General features: G+C 43.3%; 1 protein-coding gene across 1 annotated transcript in view; it reads right to left on the bottom strand.

The window, feature by feature from the left end:
- The window catches only part of Wdfy3 (WD repeat and FYVE domain containing 3), a 183,264-nt gene that overhangs the window by 77,798 nt on the left and 88,077 nt on the right, over nucleotides 1-17,389 (bottom strand). Inside the window, exons 17-25 of the mRNA XM_028773634.1 lie at nucleotides 15,556-15,787; nucleotides 14,481-14,581; nucleotides 14,141-14,359; nucleotides 9,712-9,893; nucleotides 7,941-8,172; nucleotides 6,526-6,686; nucleotides 4,395-4,506; nucleotides 3,202-3,392; nucleotides 2,041-2,193 (exon numbers count right to left, since the gene is read on the bottom strand). Of these exons, the coding sequence (XP_028629467.1) occupies nucleotides 2,041-2,193; nucleotides 3,202-3,392; nucleotides 4,395-4,506; nucleotides 6,526-6,686; nucleotides 7,941-8,172; nucleotides 9,712-9,893; nucleotides 14,141-14,359; nucleotides 14,481-14,581; nucleotides 15,556-15,787 (1,583 nt within the window). The remainder of the gene's footprint in view (nucleotides 1-2,040; nucleotides 2,194-3,201; nucleotides 3,393-4,394; nucleotides 4,507-6,525; nucleotides 6,687-7,940; nucleotides 8,173-9,711; nucleotides 9,894-14,140; nucleotides 14,360-14,480; nucleotides 14,582-15,555; nucleotides 15,788-17,389) is intronic.

Here is a 17,389-nt window from a genome sequence, read left to right as displayed (position 1 = left end):
CGCCTTCTTACTACATGGGCCAGTGGGTTTAGGTGCGCCTTCTTACTGCATGGGCCAGTGGGTTTAGGTGCGCCTTCTTACTACATGGGCCAGAGGACTTAAGTTGGTCTTTTTACGGCAGGGACTAGCAGGCCTCAGTGGGACTTTTTACTGCATGGGCCGGGGGGCTTATGAAGGTCTTCGTACTGCAGGGTCTAGGGGGCTTAGGTGAGTCTTTTTACTTCAAAGGCCAGAGAGCTTAGGCTGGTCTTCTTACTGCTGTTGTCCCTCTGCAGCCTTTGAACTTTAGTTTTCACAAGTATTTACTTATTTATTTCTTTATTTTTCTCTTCCAATGGACTAGCAAGCAGCCTGCATACATGGGCTGTGTGTCTTTATATCTTTACTAACTAATGCAGTGCTTAGCTCGTCAGAAGATGTCAGGTGTGGTGGCACACACCTTTAATCTCTGCAATCAGGAGGCAGAGGCCATGACTTCAAGGCCAGCCTGGTATACAGAGTAAATTCCAGGACAGACAGAAATGACAAAGATGACCCCCCATCATCTTTATCAAAGACATCTAAGAACTAGAACTTTGAAAACTTTATTGTGCAGAAAAGAGAGATCTCTACAAATTCTTGAAAATATGATGTAATAATGTCTTTACAAAAGAACGAGCCCTCCAAAGGTGGACAGTATGACCTGAGGAATAAGGGACAGCTATCCCAGTAAGTATGAGGAGAGCTGACTGAGAGGCTTGTTAGGATGCAGTAGAGGCAGAAAGGGCAGACACTGCACAGTGTGAGCATTAGATGGACAGGATTTCATGCCTGACTGTTCAATGACAGGAGGGAGAGGCAGCTGATTTTGTAATTTCAATACTATGGAATGGCGGGGTTACTAACAGAAAGAGAAGTTAGAAGGAAGTGATAATTTGGGGCAAGGGTGCCAAGTTCAGTTAAGGCGTTGCTAGGGGACAACAGAAACAATGGGCACAAAGTCAGAAGTCAGTCTTGAATTGGACACCAAGGTTAGAGACGGATGTGAAAGCTGAGCATGACCTCCAGAGGGCAAGCTTGCATGAGAACGTCACAGAGACAGAATCCTATTAAGAACAGCGGGATGGGTAAAAGGACCAGGATGGTTATCATGCCGCAGAGCTGGCAGGAGATGGAGCTGTAAGGAGAGAGCAATCAATCACACGTGCTGCCTGGTGTAGATGCGAGGGGAAGCTGTGAATAAGCTCTAAAAACACAGCTCATTAAAGTGGTAGGGTACACTTCTGTCGGCTGGACCAAACACTGTTGAAATCATGATAAAAGACTGAGTTGTGACTCAGTATCTATAAGCACTGCTTGCCATGAATAGGTCCTGGTAACATCTGTGTAGTACAAACACAAAGATGGCGACAAACAGGATCTTCATTCATGATGCCCAGAGATCCTGCCATTTCCAAGGGATGTGTTACGAACATTTAGTACAGGGACATGGAGCGGAGAGAGGTTTGAGGTCAATGAGCCAAGGCTGTGCGCATGCTGTGTGTCAAGAGGATGGCAAGACACACTAAGGGTAGTAAGACAGAAGCAGCGAAAAGCTTGGGCTTTTTGTTGTTGTTCTTTCAAGACAGGGTTTCTCTAGAGCTGGGATTAAAGGCATGAGCTGCCACAGCCTGGCTGAAAACTTTGTTCTTTAGGGCAAACATCCTTTCACTATGTAGCTGCTAGTAATCTAAAGTAAAGGTCTAGATTCTATTTATCGTGTAAGAGTTTGTATCAGAATTGCTTAATGGAAATGCTTCCTTCTCGTAACGCTTGACATAGTGGGGATGGGTGGTGTCAGGATATGTATCATGTGTCTGATTTCTGTAACATTTCTAGAGCAGGATGCATTTGAAGAAAAGAAAACATATTTATTCTACTTATGTTTCACTAAATGGTACTGATACGATTATCGGAAATTATAATTGAGACATATGTATGAGATAAAACAGTTTAATTCACTCATAAGGAGAAAGAAATATATTCATCAACTTTATATTACCAGTCAGTGTGTATACTTACTTCAAAATCACAAAGCAGGTCCTGGAAAGCAGTGGAATTGGGAATAATGGATGTCTCGTGACCACTGTCAACCGTCCCCACCAAGGAGAACGTCAGGTGGAGGATGTGGCTGTTGAGAAGGGACCGTTTCTTTTTAAGTAGCATTGCCAGCAGCTGGAGGAAAGAAATAGAGTGGGCCTGTTGACAGAGCAGCGTGTAGCTCACACCCCATATACTGAACCTTGTGGGTCCCGATCTAATCAATGGGTCTATTCTTTGACAAGTTCATGACTTAATGGCATCGTGGCAGGTGAGGTCTCATTGGGTAAAATGAGCCGCTGGGATGTACCTGGAAAGACCGTCTGGATCTTCAGGAACAAAACTGGTATGTTCATTGTATAATAGTTTTCCATCTTTTGAGTAAATAAGACACCTAGATGTGAAGGGGTGTAAAGTGGAAGGGAGCCACAAAGAAAATGGGGAGAGCGTAGCTAGATTATCAACCCCAAGCATCTTCATGCCAGATCTAATAGGATCCAATTTCATTTCATTCTCTACTGCATGAAGAGCCAGAATGTCTAAGCAAGCAAACTGATCTGAAAATATGGTTGGTTTTCTCTGTCCATGGGTTTGAAATGTACAGATTAAATCATATGATGATATGTACAGACATTTCCTATAATTATTCCCTAACTACTACACTATATAATAACTGTAGTATAGCATTTACACTATATTAGGAGCAATAAATATCTCAAGAGATTATTCTAGCACAGTAGGTACAGCCAGGCTATATGCAAAAGCAACATAATTTTATGAGGTATGCACAGAGACAGAGTAAAGTCCTGGAACCATTCCCCAGGACAGTGAGCATCCACAGCAGAGCAAAGTCCTGAAACCATTCCCCAGGACAGTGAGGGTCCACACAGGGCATCAGATTCATCAAAGCTGAAACAACGCATCCACTGAATACGTGAATGAGTGAGGGAAACTTTAAAAAACGAAATTAAACTAAGCCACATACACACTTCTCACTTCATGTGTTTGTTTGTTTCTCTAGTATAAGCTGATAGCTTTTAAGTTTACAATGGACAATATAATTCTTCCAGAGTTTAAAAAGTATAAAGGGTGGAATAGCTCATTTGGTGTAAGTGAGGTAGCAGCACAGCCACAGCCGCAGACCTGGTAGCCCTTGATCCTTTCCATCTCCTTGCTGGCTAGCGGGTTGCTCTTGACCACACAGACCAGGGCCTTGACTGCTGCATACAGGCCTTCCACATCAGAGGCCATGGCCACTAGGCCGAGGATGGCAGCAGCTCCTCCAATGTACTGCAGAGTAGTGGCGACAGGCTTAGGGACAAATGTTCTTACTCCTGATTAAAAAGAAGAGTGAAAAGAATTACAATCAATTAACCATGTAAAGAAGACATGAGTAAGCTTTAAATATTCTTATTAAAATGTTTTGTAAATTATTAAAATGTTTTTTATTTAAAAAATGCTTTTTGCAGCAATTGTAACATTTCAATACACAAGAGTGCTGGATTCTGAAAACTACTTTCTAAGGCTCTCAGGGAGCAACTTTCTAGGAAGAAAAGTGCAGTCTAAAGAGCTTAAATGCTTGGCCTGAGTTACTAAGTATGAGAGCAGAAATCGGAACCCGGTCTACAGAGGCTTTGTTCATTGCTTTCTTCTGTTCCATACTGTACTGAAGTTCTGAAAAGTATATAAATCAGTGCTCCCTAGAGCAGTGCTCTGTAAGTATCTGTTGAACAAGTAAGACTGTTAATCTATAAAGGAATCAGGACCACACGCAAATGTTAACTGCTACTCCTGAAGGCTGGGAGGCCGGACTGCACTGTTTAGATCTCAGATCTTGCTAACCATCAATTCTAATGCTGTGTAAGGACAGAAGGAATGGACTCCAGAAGATGCAGCAACTCTTGACATTCGTTAAAGCTGGATAGTGTCTACGCTCAGAAGCTCTTCCTTCTAGATCTTTCTGCTGTTTGGAGGTGCTGGGCCTTGAACCTAGGGCTCCTTGTTCACTGGGCCTTGGCTCATCTATGGAGCTGCAGTCTCAGTTCTTTTAGCTCATTTCTAGGTAACAAGAGGACACACGAGCAGAACCACCACTGACCTAACCCTGGTATGATCAACGCTTTGCCCCTAACTCCTTTTCTATAGGACATTTGCAGCTAGTTCTGAAGTATGTGGGCCAAGGAGATTTCATGAGAGCTCCTGATTTTTAAGTCTGACAGAAATTTGGGATTAATCTGTAAGTACTGCAGGAAAAGATAGGTCAAGTACCTCAAAATATTAGCTTGAAACATCACCCTCCCCCCATTATTTGTATAAACAAAGACAGTTTAACGCACCCAAGTATCCAATGAGAGCGGCCCCAATGGTCCGAGCTGGCCCGTTGAGATGGCCTGCTGCATTGTGAACCAGCTTCACGGGTGTAGCGTTCTCGTGGGAGGAAATGCCTAACTGGAGAACAGGAAGGGAAAACCAATGTAATCACAGAAGAATGGCCTAGCATTCTTATATTGCTTCTATGGCTGGTAACACATCCTTTCTGTCTCCTACTTAGCACAATATGTAAAGTATGAGTAGTCTTTAAATTTTTTTTAATTGGGCAAGCACTTCCAAAGTGTGAAACTTCATAAAAGCGATTTAGAATGCAGTCTACAGAGATAAAGTTGGAAGAGATGTTTAAACAGGTCTGTAAAGTCTTCCTGAATGAATCTAGTCTCGGGTTGGCGGCTGTCAGTTACTCAGAGTCTCAGATGAGAATACTGTTGAAGATTCAATTTTATTCTAGATCCCATAGGGTTCATTTGTATAAAAATTTCAAGAATACAGATGAAGTAGGACTACATGAAGAATATATCAAACACACAGACGGGGCTCTATTGCCACAGAGCCAGAGATATAGAGACAGGTGTTTAATTAACTTGCTTAAACTGTAACAACATCATTTACAAAACAAACAAACAAACAAACAAACAAACAAACACACACACACACCACCAAACCATAGGGAGATGCATGTGATGTTCCAAGCTTAAAGTCTCAGTGTCTGAGCCTAAGGCAGGGGACTGCCATGCGAAGGCTGACTTGGGCTAAGTCATGAGAACTCGCCTCAGAATGCCAGAAAATAGATTACCAAACAAACAGCCAAAGCCCCAGCAACTGCCTTCTTTATCGTCAAAAAGTTTACCTTCTTAATTAGCTTTTTGTGGAGTTGGGATCACACCTAGGGCCTCTCTGTGTGGCAGATGAGTCTTTGAAGACTGGGGCACACATATGCTAAAATCTAAACTGCTAACATCAGCTTTGACACTGAGACATTCTAACGTTCCCAATTAAACTAAATATCTTAATACTTGGCCTAAATTAGGAGTAAAATAAACCAAATATAAATGACACATGCAGGTGGCAATATGCAGAAGACAGATATGCTAATTAGAGTCTCAGGATAAAACTAAGAAAACGTAGTAGAAAGAGGTATTTGCAAATATAATTACTGAAACTTAGTGAAATGTGAATTTATAGTTCAAGAGAGTCAGTGAACCCAATCAGGACACAAATTTCCCCCAAAGCCTAGGTATAACACATTTGAATTTCTAGAGATCGAATATTAAAAAAATATCAAAGTACGGGGCCCGGGGAGGGGAGGGAATGACTTCAGATGTTCCAGGTTTGCATCAAAAACTCGACAAGAATACAACAAAGGAAGTCTTTTGGTTAGCCTGAATTGTCAACTTGACACATTTGAGAGAAAAGTCTCCAAAAAGGGAACTGTCTAAATCCAAGTGGCTTGAGGCGCTGTCCATGGAGAACTGTCTCACTAACTGATGCAGGTGGGGCTGGTCCACTGTGGGTAGCACCATCCTTAGGCAGGTCATCTTGAGCCTTATAATAAATACGCTAGCTAAGCATGAATGTGTGAGGCGGCCAGCAAGCAGTCCTCTACTTTCTAGTCACACTTCCTGCTTGAGTCCCCACCCTGATTCCACGATCGACTGAAATGTAAGAGGAAAGAAACTTTTCCTCCCCTAAGCTGCCTTTGGTCAGAGGGTCCTGTCACATACTGAAGAAGCCAGAACAGTAAGTGAGGACGGAAGAGGAGGCTTGTTATTGCAGAGTGTAACATTCAGTAACTCTGCCCAGAAGGGAGAAAGACCACAGCAGTCTATGGCCGCTTTTCCAAATCACCATCAAGTTATTGATGACTTAATGTTACTATCTTAGCTCTGAAGGTCTGATGGAAGACGTGGTCTTGGCAGCCTAGAGTGGAGGTGTCTGCAGGGATGCCTTGCTTGTGGAGAACAGCCCACTTTCTTCTTAGCTGCATTTGTTGGCCCATGACCCCTTTTTTCATCTTTAAAGTCAGACATGTCCCATTGTACTAGACTGGCTTCACCACTGAGAGATTTGTGTGGCTCTCCACTCTCTCCTCCCAGGAAGAGCTGTCATGGCTCGATAGGAAAACACTCAGCTTACCTGCTTCGCAATGGCTTTGCTGTCTAACTTGTTGTAGACTTTCCGGATTCTTGCCACCGTCAGTGAGGACACAGACAGAGCATAGAGTCCAAATGATACCTTTTCCTCCGCGACCAGCGACACAGGTGACGGAGTGATACCTTCCGACTTTGCATCTTTACCTTCAAAAGAGGAGGGATTCTTTTCACACTCCATCCTTAGAACAAAGTGCTTACTCTGTCTCTTGCCTGGGTGGACTTAAATATTTTTTAAAGTAGAAAAGAGAGCCAGATTTCAAGCACATTTTACTTCATCTCTAGCTTTCATATATTTCTTTGCGCATAGTACAGGGAAGGACTTGCCAGTCACATGCTGTTCACTGTTCTACTCTTGAAGTACCTTCCCATGGGACCCATTGTAAAGGAAGTAAAGGAACGTTACTTGTTGTCTAACAAGTTACCAAACCCGGGTGTCTGCAGCTTAGATGCCCTGACCTCTCTTCTCACAAGCTCTCTCACGCACACCTCTCATGCTCCTTGGGACCACACCACACAGCAGGAAAGAACATACATGCTGTAATCTCACTTTTAGTTAATATCTAAACAGCAAACTAATTCTCTGTCTGTCTGCCTCAGTTTCCACGGATGAAATGGGAGTGATAATGGTAAGAGCTAGCACATGGTTTGGAGATAAGTAAACATACAGGAGGAGGGGCTGAGAGCAAATGTGCCCTTTGGGCGTGTTAACTGACTGCTTGCTCTTCCCAGTGCTCTGTGAATCAATGCTCAGTTAACAGAGCTCAGCCATCGCCCGGTGAGGTGATTAGCGTGCAGACTATCTTGTCAAAACTTTTCTGAGACCGTGCATGGAAAAGAACAAGAAGAGGCAGATCTGCACAAATAAACCATAGCTGACGCCAGTTACTTTATTCTGTATTTCTTTTGAAAAGAGGGGATTTAAAAAAAAATGGACAATTAGAAATAGCTTTAAACTTGAGAATATGTTTGTTCTTCAGTCATAGTAAGTATTTTAAATCACTCCATGTAATAGAAGTTACAGAAAGAAAACAGGAAAGAGGTTGCTCTCTTATACGGTAAATACCCTCACCTTTGATCCAAGAAATTACTTAACGAACAGATAACTAATCAGAAAAGCACAGCGTGACAGTGGGGGAAGCATTATATTTCATTTCATCTACCTCTTTATTTGCAGTGCTGGGAATTCACATTAAGGCCCAGACATGCTAGCTAAGCACACTAACCCCAAGCTATATCTTCAACCCACAGAAAACATTTTCAACAGGAGTAATCAAGGAAATTATCCCAAAGAAAATGAGTGGGAAGAGCTGTTTCCCAGCCAAACACTGCACACACACACACACACACACACACACATATCCCTATACAGTGTCAAGAACTCATAATAGGTGAACTCACATGGCACACAGACAGCCTGAAAGCTTCCAACATAGTTTGGTCCCAGTTCATAAATAGTTGTCACGCTAGATGGAGGTAAAACTTCTTCCAGAAAATGAGTGGGCCCCAGGCGCCAGACCAGCGAGGCGATCTGCCGCTGCGCAGGTGGAGTGCCGACGTAAGCGTAGACTGTGCTCAGCACTGGGGGGTTAGCAGAGCCTGAGCCCCCAGGAGTGCTGTGGACATAATGCAGCTGCAAAGACAACATGGGTGTGAGACGTGGAAGCCCTTAGCCCAGGAATAACTACCTGTTCTCCTTACTCAAGACCACATGACTTTACAGATGTCAGAATCAAACTGAGAAACACAAGGCAAGACTCTAGGGCCTGTAACTGGACACTTGGCGTAGTAGTGTGAAATCTGCCAACAAATTCTCACTAAGTAAACTATATCTAGAATTGGCAACAATTAACATCTAGGGATGACATCATCTGCTCCCTGTGGTCTACTCATATGAATGATGCTTCTCTGAGGAAGAAGTGCTCACAGCTCAATGGAAAAGCCACTTTAGATGGCATCCTACTAACTAAAAGTATCTGAATACTTGAAACGGAAACATATCATCTATATGCACACATATTATCTCAATACAAGAGAGGCATGGTTGATTGACATTCTTAGAGTTGAAAATGCTTTTATTTACTGATGTGACACCTCAACCAACCCATGTTAAATAAATATATTTCTAGGCAGGCAGTGAGATGAGATACTGAGTCACTGCTTGTGAAGGTGCCAGCCTCTGTCGTCACAGGGGAGGGGCCAGCCTCTGTCAGTCACAGGGGAGGGCATTTCCATTGAGCTGTTACTTCATAACATCGGCCACCTTCAGATCACATCTATTATTTTATTCGTATTAGAGAATGGTACCAGGGTTGTTTCATGCTGGTGAAGAACTTCATGCATATACTACCCCGATTACACACAGTATGCGCGTGTGCATCCATCTATCTATCTATCTGTCTATCTATCCATCCATCCACCTACCTATCTACCTATCATCTATCAATCATCTATCAATCTATCTATCTACCTATCTATCTATCTATCCATCCATCAATTACATACACATATTACAAAGAAATCAATGGACACTGCAATAGGATATTTTAGCACTTACCTTAGCATAAAAAGTCACAATAAAACATCACTACTTTTAAGGAAGGAAACTCATTCACAGAAACTGCTGATTTCATACAAAAAGACCAATTTGAAAGCATAGCAATGTCAGTCTAAGATGGATACTGACTTACACAAATTAAGGAATTTTAACCTTGCTGAGTTCTGTAGATAGTAAGTGCAGCTTATAGCCTGGTCTACAGTGCTTGGGACCAGAAATGCTTCAGACAGCATCTTCCATACCCTGGAACAGCTGTGCAAACATTAGTACTTAGAAAATGTAAAATGCAAAATACTTAAGAAATTTGCAAATTGTTTTGTGACAGATGTTGACAGTAAGAAAGCTTTAGATTTTGGAGTATTTTGGACTTCAGTTTGGGGATAGTCAACGGTGGCAATATCATTTTTACTTAGAAGAAACTCTTTAGTGCTTTTGTCAGCTGCTCCTGAAAACTGGAGTGTGGCCTTCTCCAGTAATGTTCACACCCCATTCCATCAGCAGAAGGCTGAGGAGAGGCTCACTAAGTGGCTGCTAATCAAGCTGGAGAACCTAAGCCTGAATCTCAGCCCTCAAGGGAAAACCGAGAGCTGGTGTTTCCGGGTGCAGAACACTTACCTTGACCGTGTTGACCAGCTGCCCATCGATGTAGAGGGCCGCAGTGCTGTTCTTCAGCATACCTCTGCTCATGAGCAGAGCCAGGTGATGCCACTGTCCCTCCACTACCAGCTCTCCACACCGGAAGCGGGCACAGCATGGAAGGATCTCATAGAAAGAGGACTCTTCACTGAAATCATCAACTAAATAAAGCAGAGGGGACAGACGTGAGAGCACTTGCCCACACTGTCCCTGTTCTGTGTCACACATTTCTAGATAGCAGATTTGGACAGTCCATGCTTCACAGGAAGCATTCTGCGAATCCCACAACCTGTTGCTGGTCTGTGATCACCCTGCCAGCACCTCAGGACAGTAGCTGCAGGGAGCCGTGTACAGGGCACTGTATACAAAGTATCTGCTGTTCCAAGTTCTTGCTTCCCAGGAGAAGCCTGTCCAGCAGGAGCCTTTGTCTGCCAGAGCTTGCCCAACTCTACCTGCTGACTGCTGCTTAGCATCAGTCAGCCTGTGCTAGGAACAGCAGCTTTACTCATACATAGACAGTAAGATGAAAGCCTCTTCTCTTAGTTCCTGATTGTTTAGTTTTGAAGTTGTAATTTAATGACACCATTACTCCCTTGCCTTTCTTCCTCTAAACCCTCCCTCACCCCCAACTGCTCCCAGATCTTTCCCATCTCCACACTCAAGAAATGAATAAGGATACATTTTGTTCAACTTTAACAAAAAAGAAACAATGGGTTATATCAATTTCATTTTCACATTCATCTAACTGAAAATTAATGTCCTGCCTTTGGTTTGTTGTACTTCTCGGTGCTGGGAGTCAAACCCAGAGCCTGACACACGTCTGCCCATATTTTTATTCTTCCCCAGGGCTATAACACAGTCCTACCCATTCTCAGTGTTTGTAGCAGGGTAGACAACAATGAGAGGCAGAACTGAGAAACCCACACAGGAAGTGGAGGCACATGGTCTCAGGAGGTCACAGTTACAGAGCAAGGGGTGTGAAGAATGTCACAGAGAGTACAGGGCCGGCATGTGCTTAGCATGTATGGAGCCCTGACCCCAGTCATCCAGCACACACATAAGAAGACATGCATATCGGCACTGGCAAGAGGGCTTCTGGGTAAAGGTACATACTGCTAAGCTTGATCTGCAGGGCCCACATGTAAATCACATGACCAACTACAGTACCAACTTGTGTACGTTTATATTAAGTAGCACAGATATCCTGCCTCCCCAACCCCCCAAAAAAAAGGCAGAGAAGAGAAACAAGTTTTGTGCCTTCCTCTTCCTTACTAATAAGACTGTAAATATTCTCTAGTACAGAAGATGTCATTACTTAAAAACGTCATGAGAGGTGAGACACAGCTCGGCTCCTAGAGTGCTTGCCTACCATGCAAGAAAGCCTGGACACACTCACTAACAGGGTGTGACAATGGGTGGGCGGTGCATGCTTGTAATCACAACAAGAGAAGCAGAAACAGGATCAGGAATTCCAGGCCAGCCTAGGCTAACAGTAAGATTTACATCTCAGAAACAAGTCAATAGGAACTCTGTGGGAGTTTCACTTTTGGGGAAGAACCTGGTTGGCATAGGACAGTAAGATCCTGCAAAGCGGGGCAGTTCAGGTTTACTGCAGGTTTCTAGCTAGCTTATTAGCTGAGGGTTGTTAGCAGTCAAGATAAGAAATAGAGGGAGAAATTTGTTTTATAAATAAATGTCAGGTGACCCGTTTGGAATAGTCAAGTATTTAAATGCAGATTCTACTATTCATGTGGAAATACAAGCACAAGGTCACAGACTTATTTTTTAAAAATGCTTTCTTAGTTCCAGGGTAAAGTGGCCTTAAGCAAACAAGTTGTTTGTTTGTTTTGTTTCTTTTTTTTTTTATTGGATGTTTTATTTACATTTCCTATGTTGTCCCCTTACCCCATCCCCCACCCACCCAGGAACCCCCAATCCTCTCACCCCTCCTCCTTCTTCTCTGTGGATGTAACCTCTATCTACCCCCCCAACTCCCACCTCCCCACCCTCAAAATTCCCACCCCCTGGGGCATCCAGCCTTCATGTGGTCAAGGTTCTCTTCTTCCACCTAGGCGCAGCGGGGCCCTCCACTCTTACATATTCAACTGAAGTGCTGGGATTCCATCTCACACCAGTCAGAATGGCTAAGATTAAAAACTCAGGTGATAGTACATGCTGGCGAGGGTGTGGAGAAAGAGGAACACTCCTCCATTGTTGGTGGGACTGCAAGATGGTGCAACCACTTTGGAAATCAGTCTGGCGGTTCCTCAGAAAATTGGACATAGCATTACCTGAGGATCCAGCTATACCACTCCTAGGCATATACCCAGAAGATGCTCGAACATATAACAAGGACATATGCTCAACTATGTTCATAGCAGCCTTGTTTATAATAGCCAGGAGCTGGAAAGAACCCAGATGTCCTTCAACTGAGGAATGGATTCAAAAAATGTGGTATATTTACACAATGGAGTATTACTCAGCTATTAAAAACAATGAATTCAAGAGGTTCCTAGGTAAATGGATGGAACTAGAAATTATCCTGAGTGAGGTAAGCCAATCACAAAAGAACACACATGGAATTCACTCACTGATTATTGGATATTAGCCCAGAACCTTGAAATTCCCAAGATGCAACTCACAGGCCACATGAAGCCCATAAAGAAGGAAGACCAAGTGGGGGTGATTCAGTTCTTCTTAGAAGGAGCAACAAATTACTCAAAGGAGCAAATATGGAGACAAAGTGAGGGACAGAAACTGAAGGAGGGGCCATCTGAAGACCATTCCACCTGAGTATCCATCCCATGTGCAGTCACCAAAGGTAGATGCTGATGTGGAAGTCAGGAAGTGCATGCCAATAAGGGCCTGATATGGATGTCTCCTCAGAGGCCTTCAAGAGTCTGACATACTCAGAGGCAGATGTTCACAACTAGCCATTGAACTGATCATGGGGTTCTCAATAGAGGAGTTAGAGTGAAGACTGAAGGAGAGCTGAAAGGATTTGCTGCACCATGAGGAGAGCAACAATACCAACCAACCACAGCTCCCAGGGTCTAAACCACCAGCCTGGGAGCACTTAGGGAGGGATCCAGCACTTCAGTTTGTTTTGTTTCTTAGCTGCCTGCATATATGTCAGCAGGCCAGAAGAGGGCACCAGATCCCATTACAGATGGTTGTGAGCCACCATGTGGTTGCTGGGAATTCAACTCAGGACCTCTGGAAGAACAGCCAGTGCTCTTTACTGCTGAGCCATTTCTCTAGCCTAAGAGTGATGGTTTTTACCACCAAGGAAGAACAGATGGATGCCAAGACTAAAGAATACTGATTTTGAAGGGAAGATGCAAGAACTCAGAGGAGCCATGAGAAAGGTCTGGGAAACAGTGGGGTGGCTGAGTGGGCACCTGCAGTGCCTGCTTCAAATGGTCCCAATATAAATGCAGTGTTCTCCAATGGAATGTGGTAAAAAAAAATGAATTTCTCTGTTTACTGTTTTGCTGGCAAACTCATGGAAGGCTTCTGCTTCAGAAATGTGATCCTTAGGGCTGAAGATATTAACTTTGAGATTAATTATACAGTGCTGGTAAGGCACCATGAAGAATACTGAGAAACTGCATAATTAAATTTCAAAGCAAACATGAATATTCCATTAGTATTTACTACCAATCACATGTCAATCAATGAAATATTTTAGCTAAAAAGACAAAAGTTAGATGATAAAAATTCTTTTTTATGTAGTTTTTACTTATTCGGGAACAAAGACAACCGAGTGAGTCTGGGGTTCGTGTTCACAGACTTTTAGGAAGATCTTCATGGGTGCCTTGAGTTTGGAGTTCTGTAGCACACCAGAGTTGGCACTGTATGTTGGAGGGAATTAGCCATGCAAATGCAAGTAATGCCTTGAAGGAAAACGATGGGCGGAGGGACTGTGATGTCCCTGTGAGCAGCACAGAGCTGCACATACGGTACCCAGGTGTTCTTTGAAGGCCACATGCTTAGCGTATACACGGCAGATCATTATTCCAGAAAACAGAGCAAGCACACAAAGCTGCATCCCTAGCAGGACCCTTACCACTGGTAAGCAAGATGCATCTTCCACTGGACCCCGCCTCTGTGGTTTTCCAAGTTGCTCTTGACAATGCTTTAATTGGGGAAGTGTGTGTGTGTGTGTGTGTATGTGTGTGTGTGCATGTGTGAATGCATGTGTGCATGTGTGTGTGATAGTTATGAATTATGTTTAATTTTATATATATATATATATATATATATATATATATATATATATGAAAGAATCTTAAAAAATTTACTGATAAATGTGCAAGATTTCATATAACCTGTTCTATGCCCTCTTAATTAAAGCTAGAGGAGGGTCATCACTTTGACCTTAGAAATCAGTGTTAATTACACTCACCATAATTTTGGAGTAGCTCCTCCTTCGTGGAAACGATTAGGGACCGGTCTTTCGCAGACAGAACTATGGCAAGGCACACATAATGCTGCTCGGATGAATTTGCTCGCCGTACAACAGTGAGGAGCCTGACGGGGTGGTTATTTGGAGGGGAGCTGAAGTGTTCGATGCAGAACCAGCAGGAATAGCTTAGGCCAGAAGGTGGGGGGAAGAACCTCTCCCCTGGAGTCAGAGGAGAAAACCAGGGACAGAGCATTGTGGCACATATTATGCTTTGAAATGAGGCAATAACAGTAAATACACTATGAGTAAAAATATCGGCTGAATAAGGAATGGCATTTACCAGAGCCAATGCCGCTGACCACGGCCGCATCGGTAAGACCTGTGGTGACGGCATTATTGGTAGGGGCGTTATGAGGAGCCAAGCTGGGCAGAAACAGGCAGCTAGAGAGAAAACACAGCTCTGTTAGAGAGCCAGTCTGTTTTAACACATCAGACATGCAAAACTGCAATAAATGACAAGTATGTAACTGTAGCTAGAGATTAGATTATAGAATAGATCTGGGGCCAGGCAAAGCCCTTCCTATATTTTAATTATGTGAGAACATCAAAAGGTGTACATTAAAACCTCTAACAGTGTGATCTAAATTTTAAATTATTTTAAAAAAATCAATGGTTAAATTTGCATATGTAAAAAAAAAATAAAGTCTCAATAACAAGCATTCGAGTATCACAGAAAAAAAAAAAAAAAAACCCTGGACTGCTTCTTCATAATACAGACTTGGACATATGTGTGTAGACTCTGAGCTAGTGGACCTGACAAGTCCTTGTGGCTGCTTCCGTAACTGTAGCAGCCTCAAGATATTTATGGTTACTCATCTGAGGTCACTGGTGTCACTGAGAAATCACATGGCTGAGGCTGACGACACTGTCCTAGGCAGTCTGGGGACAAGGTGACAGAGCCCAATCAGAGCTTATATCTAGTTTATCCATCCTTTGTATCTCACGCTTACACCACCAGGAGTTGGCCAGCTTTCTGGATGGAGCCCGTGAGAGCCTTGCTTTGTGCAGGAAACTTCCTACTGAGATGACACAATTTTGCCACTCGGAGAAGACATATGAATAGGCCGCATGTGACCCTGTAAAGTGTCTTCATCTACAATCGAACTTAAAAAAGCCTTACTCAACCATGGGCCTTCAGTTCTGGACTCCAGTATTATCCCAGCATAGTTAATATGACAAATAATTAAAAGAGCTAAACATAGAAATCTTAAAACAGCATGCTCAAAGTACTGGAATCACTTGAAAGTCCACACTATCGTATGTATTGCAGCACATTTTAACAGCAATTTAAACCCAAAGCCTGTTTGCAAAGCTCTCAATGAGAGCCAGGCCTGGCTCCCTTGTAGTTTCCTTACCCAAAGCCTTCAAGGGATGTGTCAAATTCAACAAAAGCTGGAGTAACAGATGAACCATGAAGTCTGATGTCATGAGGGGTTGTCATTGAGACGAGACACTTTACCCTGGTCAAGGGCACAGTGCTTCCTTCTGCAGACTTCACCAGACTTTTGCTTATCCGGTAATGGTTATCTTCATGTGAGCTGAAAACATTATCAGAGCCCAGACCTTCCAGGGAGGTGACCACGCTACCTGTGAGACAAAATATCTTGGGGAATATTCAGAATTTTATGGTAACTTCACCAGACTGATTTATTTTCATATACTAGAAATTTTTTCCAATACCAAGGACGCTTGTGTGGTTGTAATGGTGTATGCCCCCTTTCAAACTCGAAGAGCTTGCTTTCCTTTTTAAATTACTATCAAAGCAACAGCACACTGCAAATACATCAGACACTAGAGTACTGAAAGGAATAAAAGCACCCACAATCATGGCTTAAACCTCAGTTAGGGGAGTACTCTTATTTCACAACACTGCTTATCATTTCTCTTTGGAAGGAAAGCTGTTTTCCTAAAGGCACCATAACAGAATGGAGGAAGCGTGCTGCCTCAGAGACGAACACGATAGTCACTTCTCCTGTCTTCCTCCATCCTTTGAATCCTTAAATCTATCGTGATAAAACAGGAGCATAAAAACTTAAAGATCCTACACACACACACACACACACACACACACACACACGCACACACATGCACACGCACACGCACGCGCATGGGTGCACAAACCACTTCCCTTCAATGTGTCAGACACTGGATCAACCATAACTGTGTTTGAATACTCTTGCAGGGAGTACCTGCTTTTGTCTCTATTCTCAACAAAGGAAATCACAATTCAATCCTAAAGGAATGGGTATAATACAAAAAAGAAAAAAAAGGTCATAAAGGGATGTCTAGTAATTGATAGGAAAAGCTATCATACAGTCTGCCTTCCCTCGAAACCATGCTGGAACTCAAAAGATCTTACGTTTCCCCGAGACAGCACTGGGGACCATTAGGAGCAGGGAGCAAAGGCTGAAGGTTGGTACTCTGACTTCAGCAGCCTCACCTCAAAACTGCAGGGAATGATCAGATGCACATTTCTGCCTTCAAAGCCACCATCGGCTTGAGGCTGTACCTCAGGCATAGAGCAGCTGCCTAGCACAGGTAAGGGCCTTGGATTAGTCACCAGCAACTCAAAACCCAAAGGACAAACCAAGGGAAGGCAGTCTCTCCGACTTCCTAAGACTGTCTTGCATGGTGCACTGGCATTGTCTACTTTGTCTACATTGCTAACTCCACTTTAGCAGCACGGCTAATAGCGATCCAGACAGCATCTCCATCAAGTAGAAAATGCACAAGACCACAGAATTAATCATGGAAGGAAATCCAAAAACCACAGGATTAATCAGGGATAAAATCCAGTAGTAGGCTCTACTAAGAAACCGCCCACTAGTTTGGATGGATGGTGCCTGTTGGTTTGCCATGATCCTGACAGACTAGGCAGGGCCTACATTCTGTTCACTCCCTTGGTCATTTATCTTATATTCAGTGTGACATCTTCTTGGAGGCTACTCAGAAAATCTACTACAAATGTCTAGGAGAGCTTATCTACCCTTGTCTCTCTCATTCCTCTGTTGATTCCATCCTGTGCTTTCTGTGCCCATTCAAACAATCCTGCTGGATGAGTTGTTTCCTTCATGTGAAAGATCCACAGGTCACCTGTCTTCCAATCCCAGGACACTTGCCTTCCAGTCTCAGGACACCTGCTTTCCAGTCTCAGGACACCTGCCTTCCAGTCTCAGGACACCTGCCTTC

This window comes from Grammomys surdaster, unplaced genomic scaffold (genome assembly GCF_004785775.1).
Source record: "Grammomys surdaster isolate TR1022 unplaced genomic scaffold, NIH_TR_1.0 233, whole genome shotgun sequence".
Classification (NCBI taxonomy): Eukaryota; Metazoa; Chordata; class Mammalia; order Rodentia; family Muridae; genus Grammomys; species Grammomys surdaster.
Note: the sequence above shows the minus strand (reverse complement) of the source record. Positions and strands in the feature narration are given on the sequence as shown.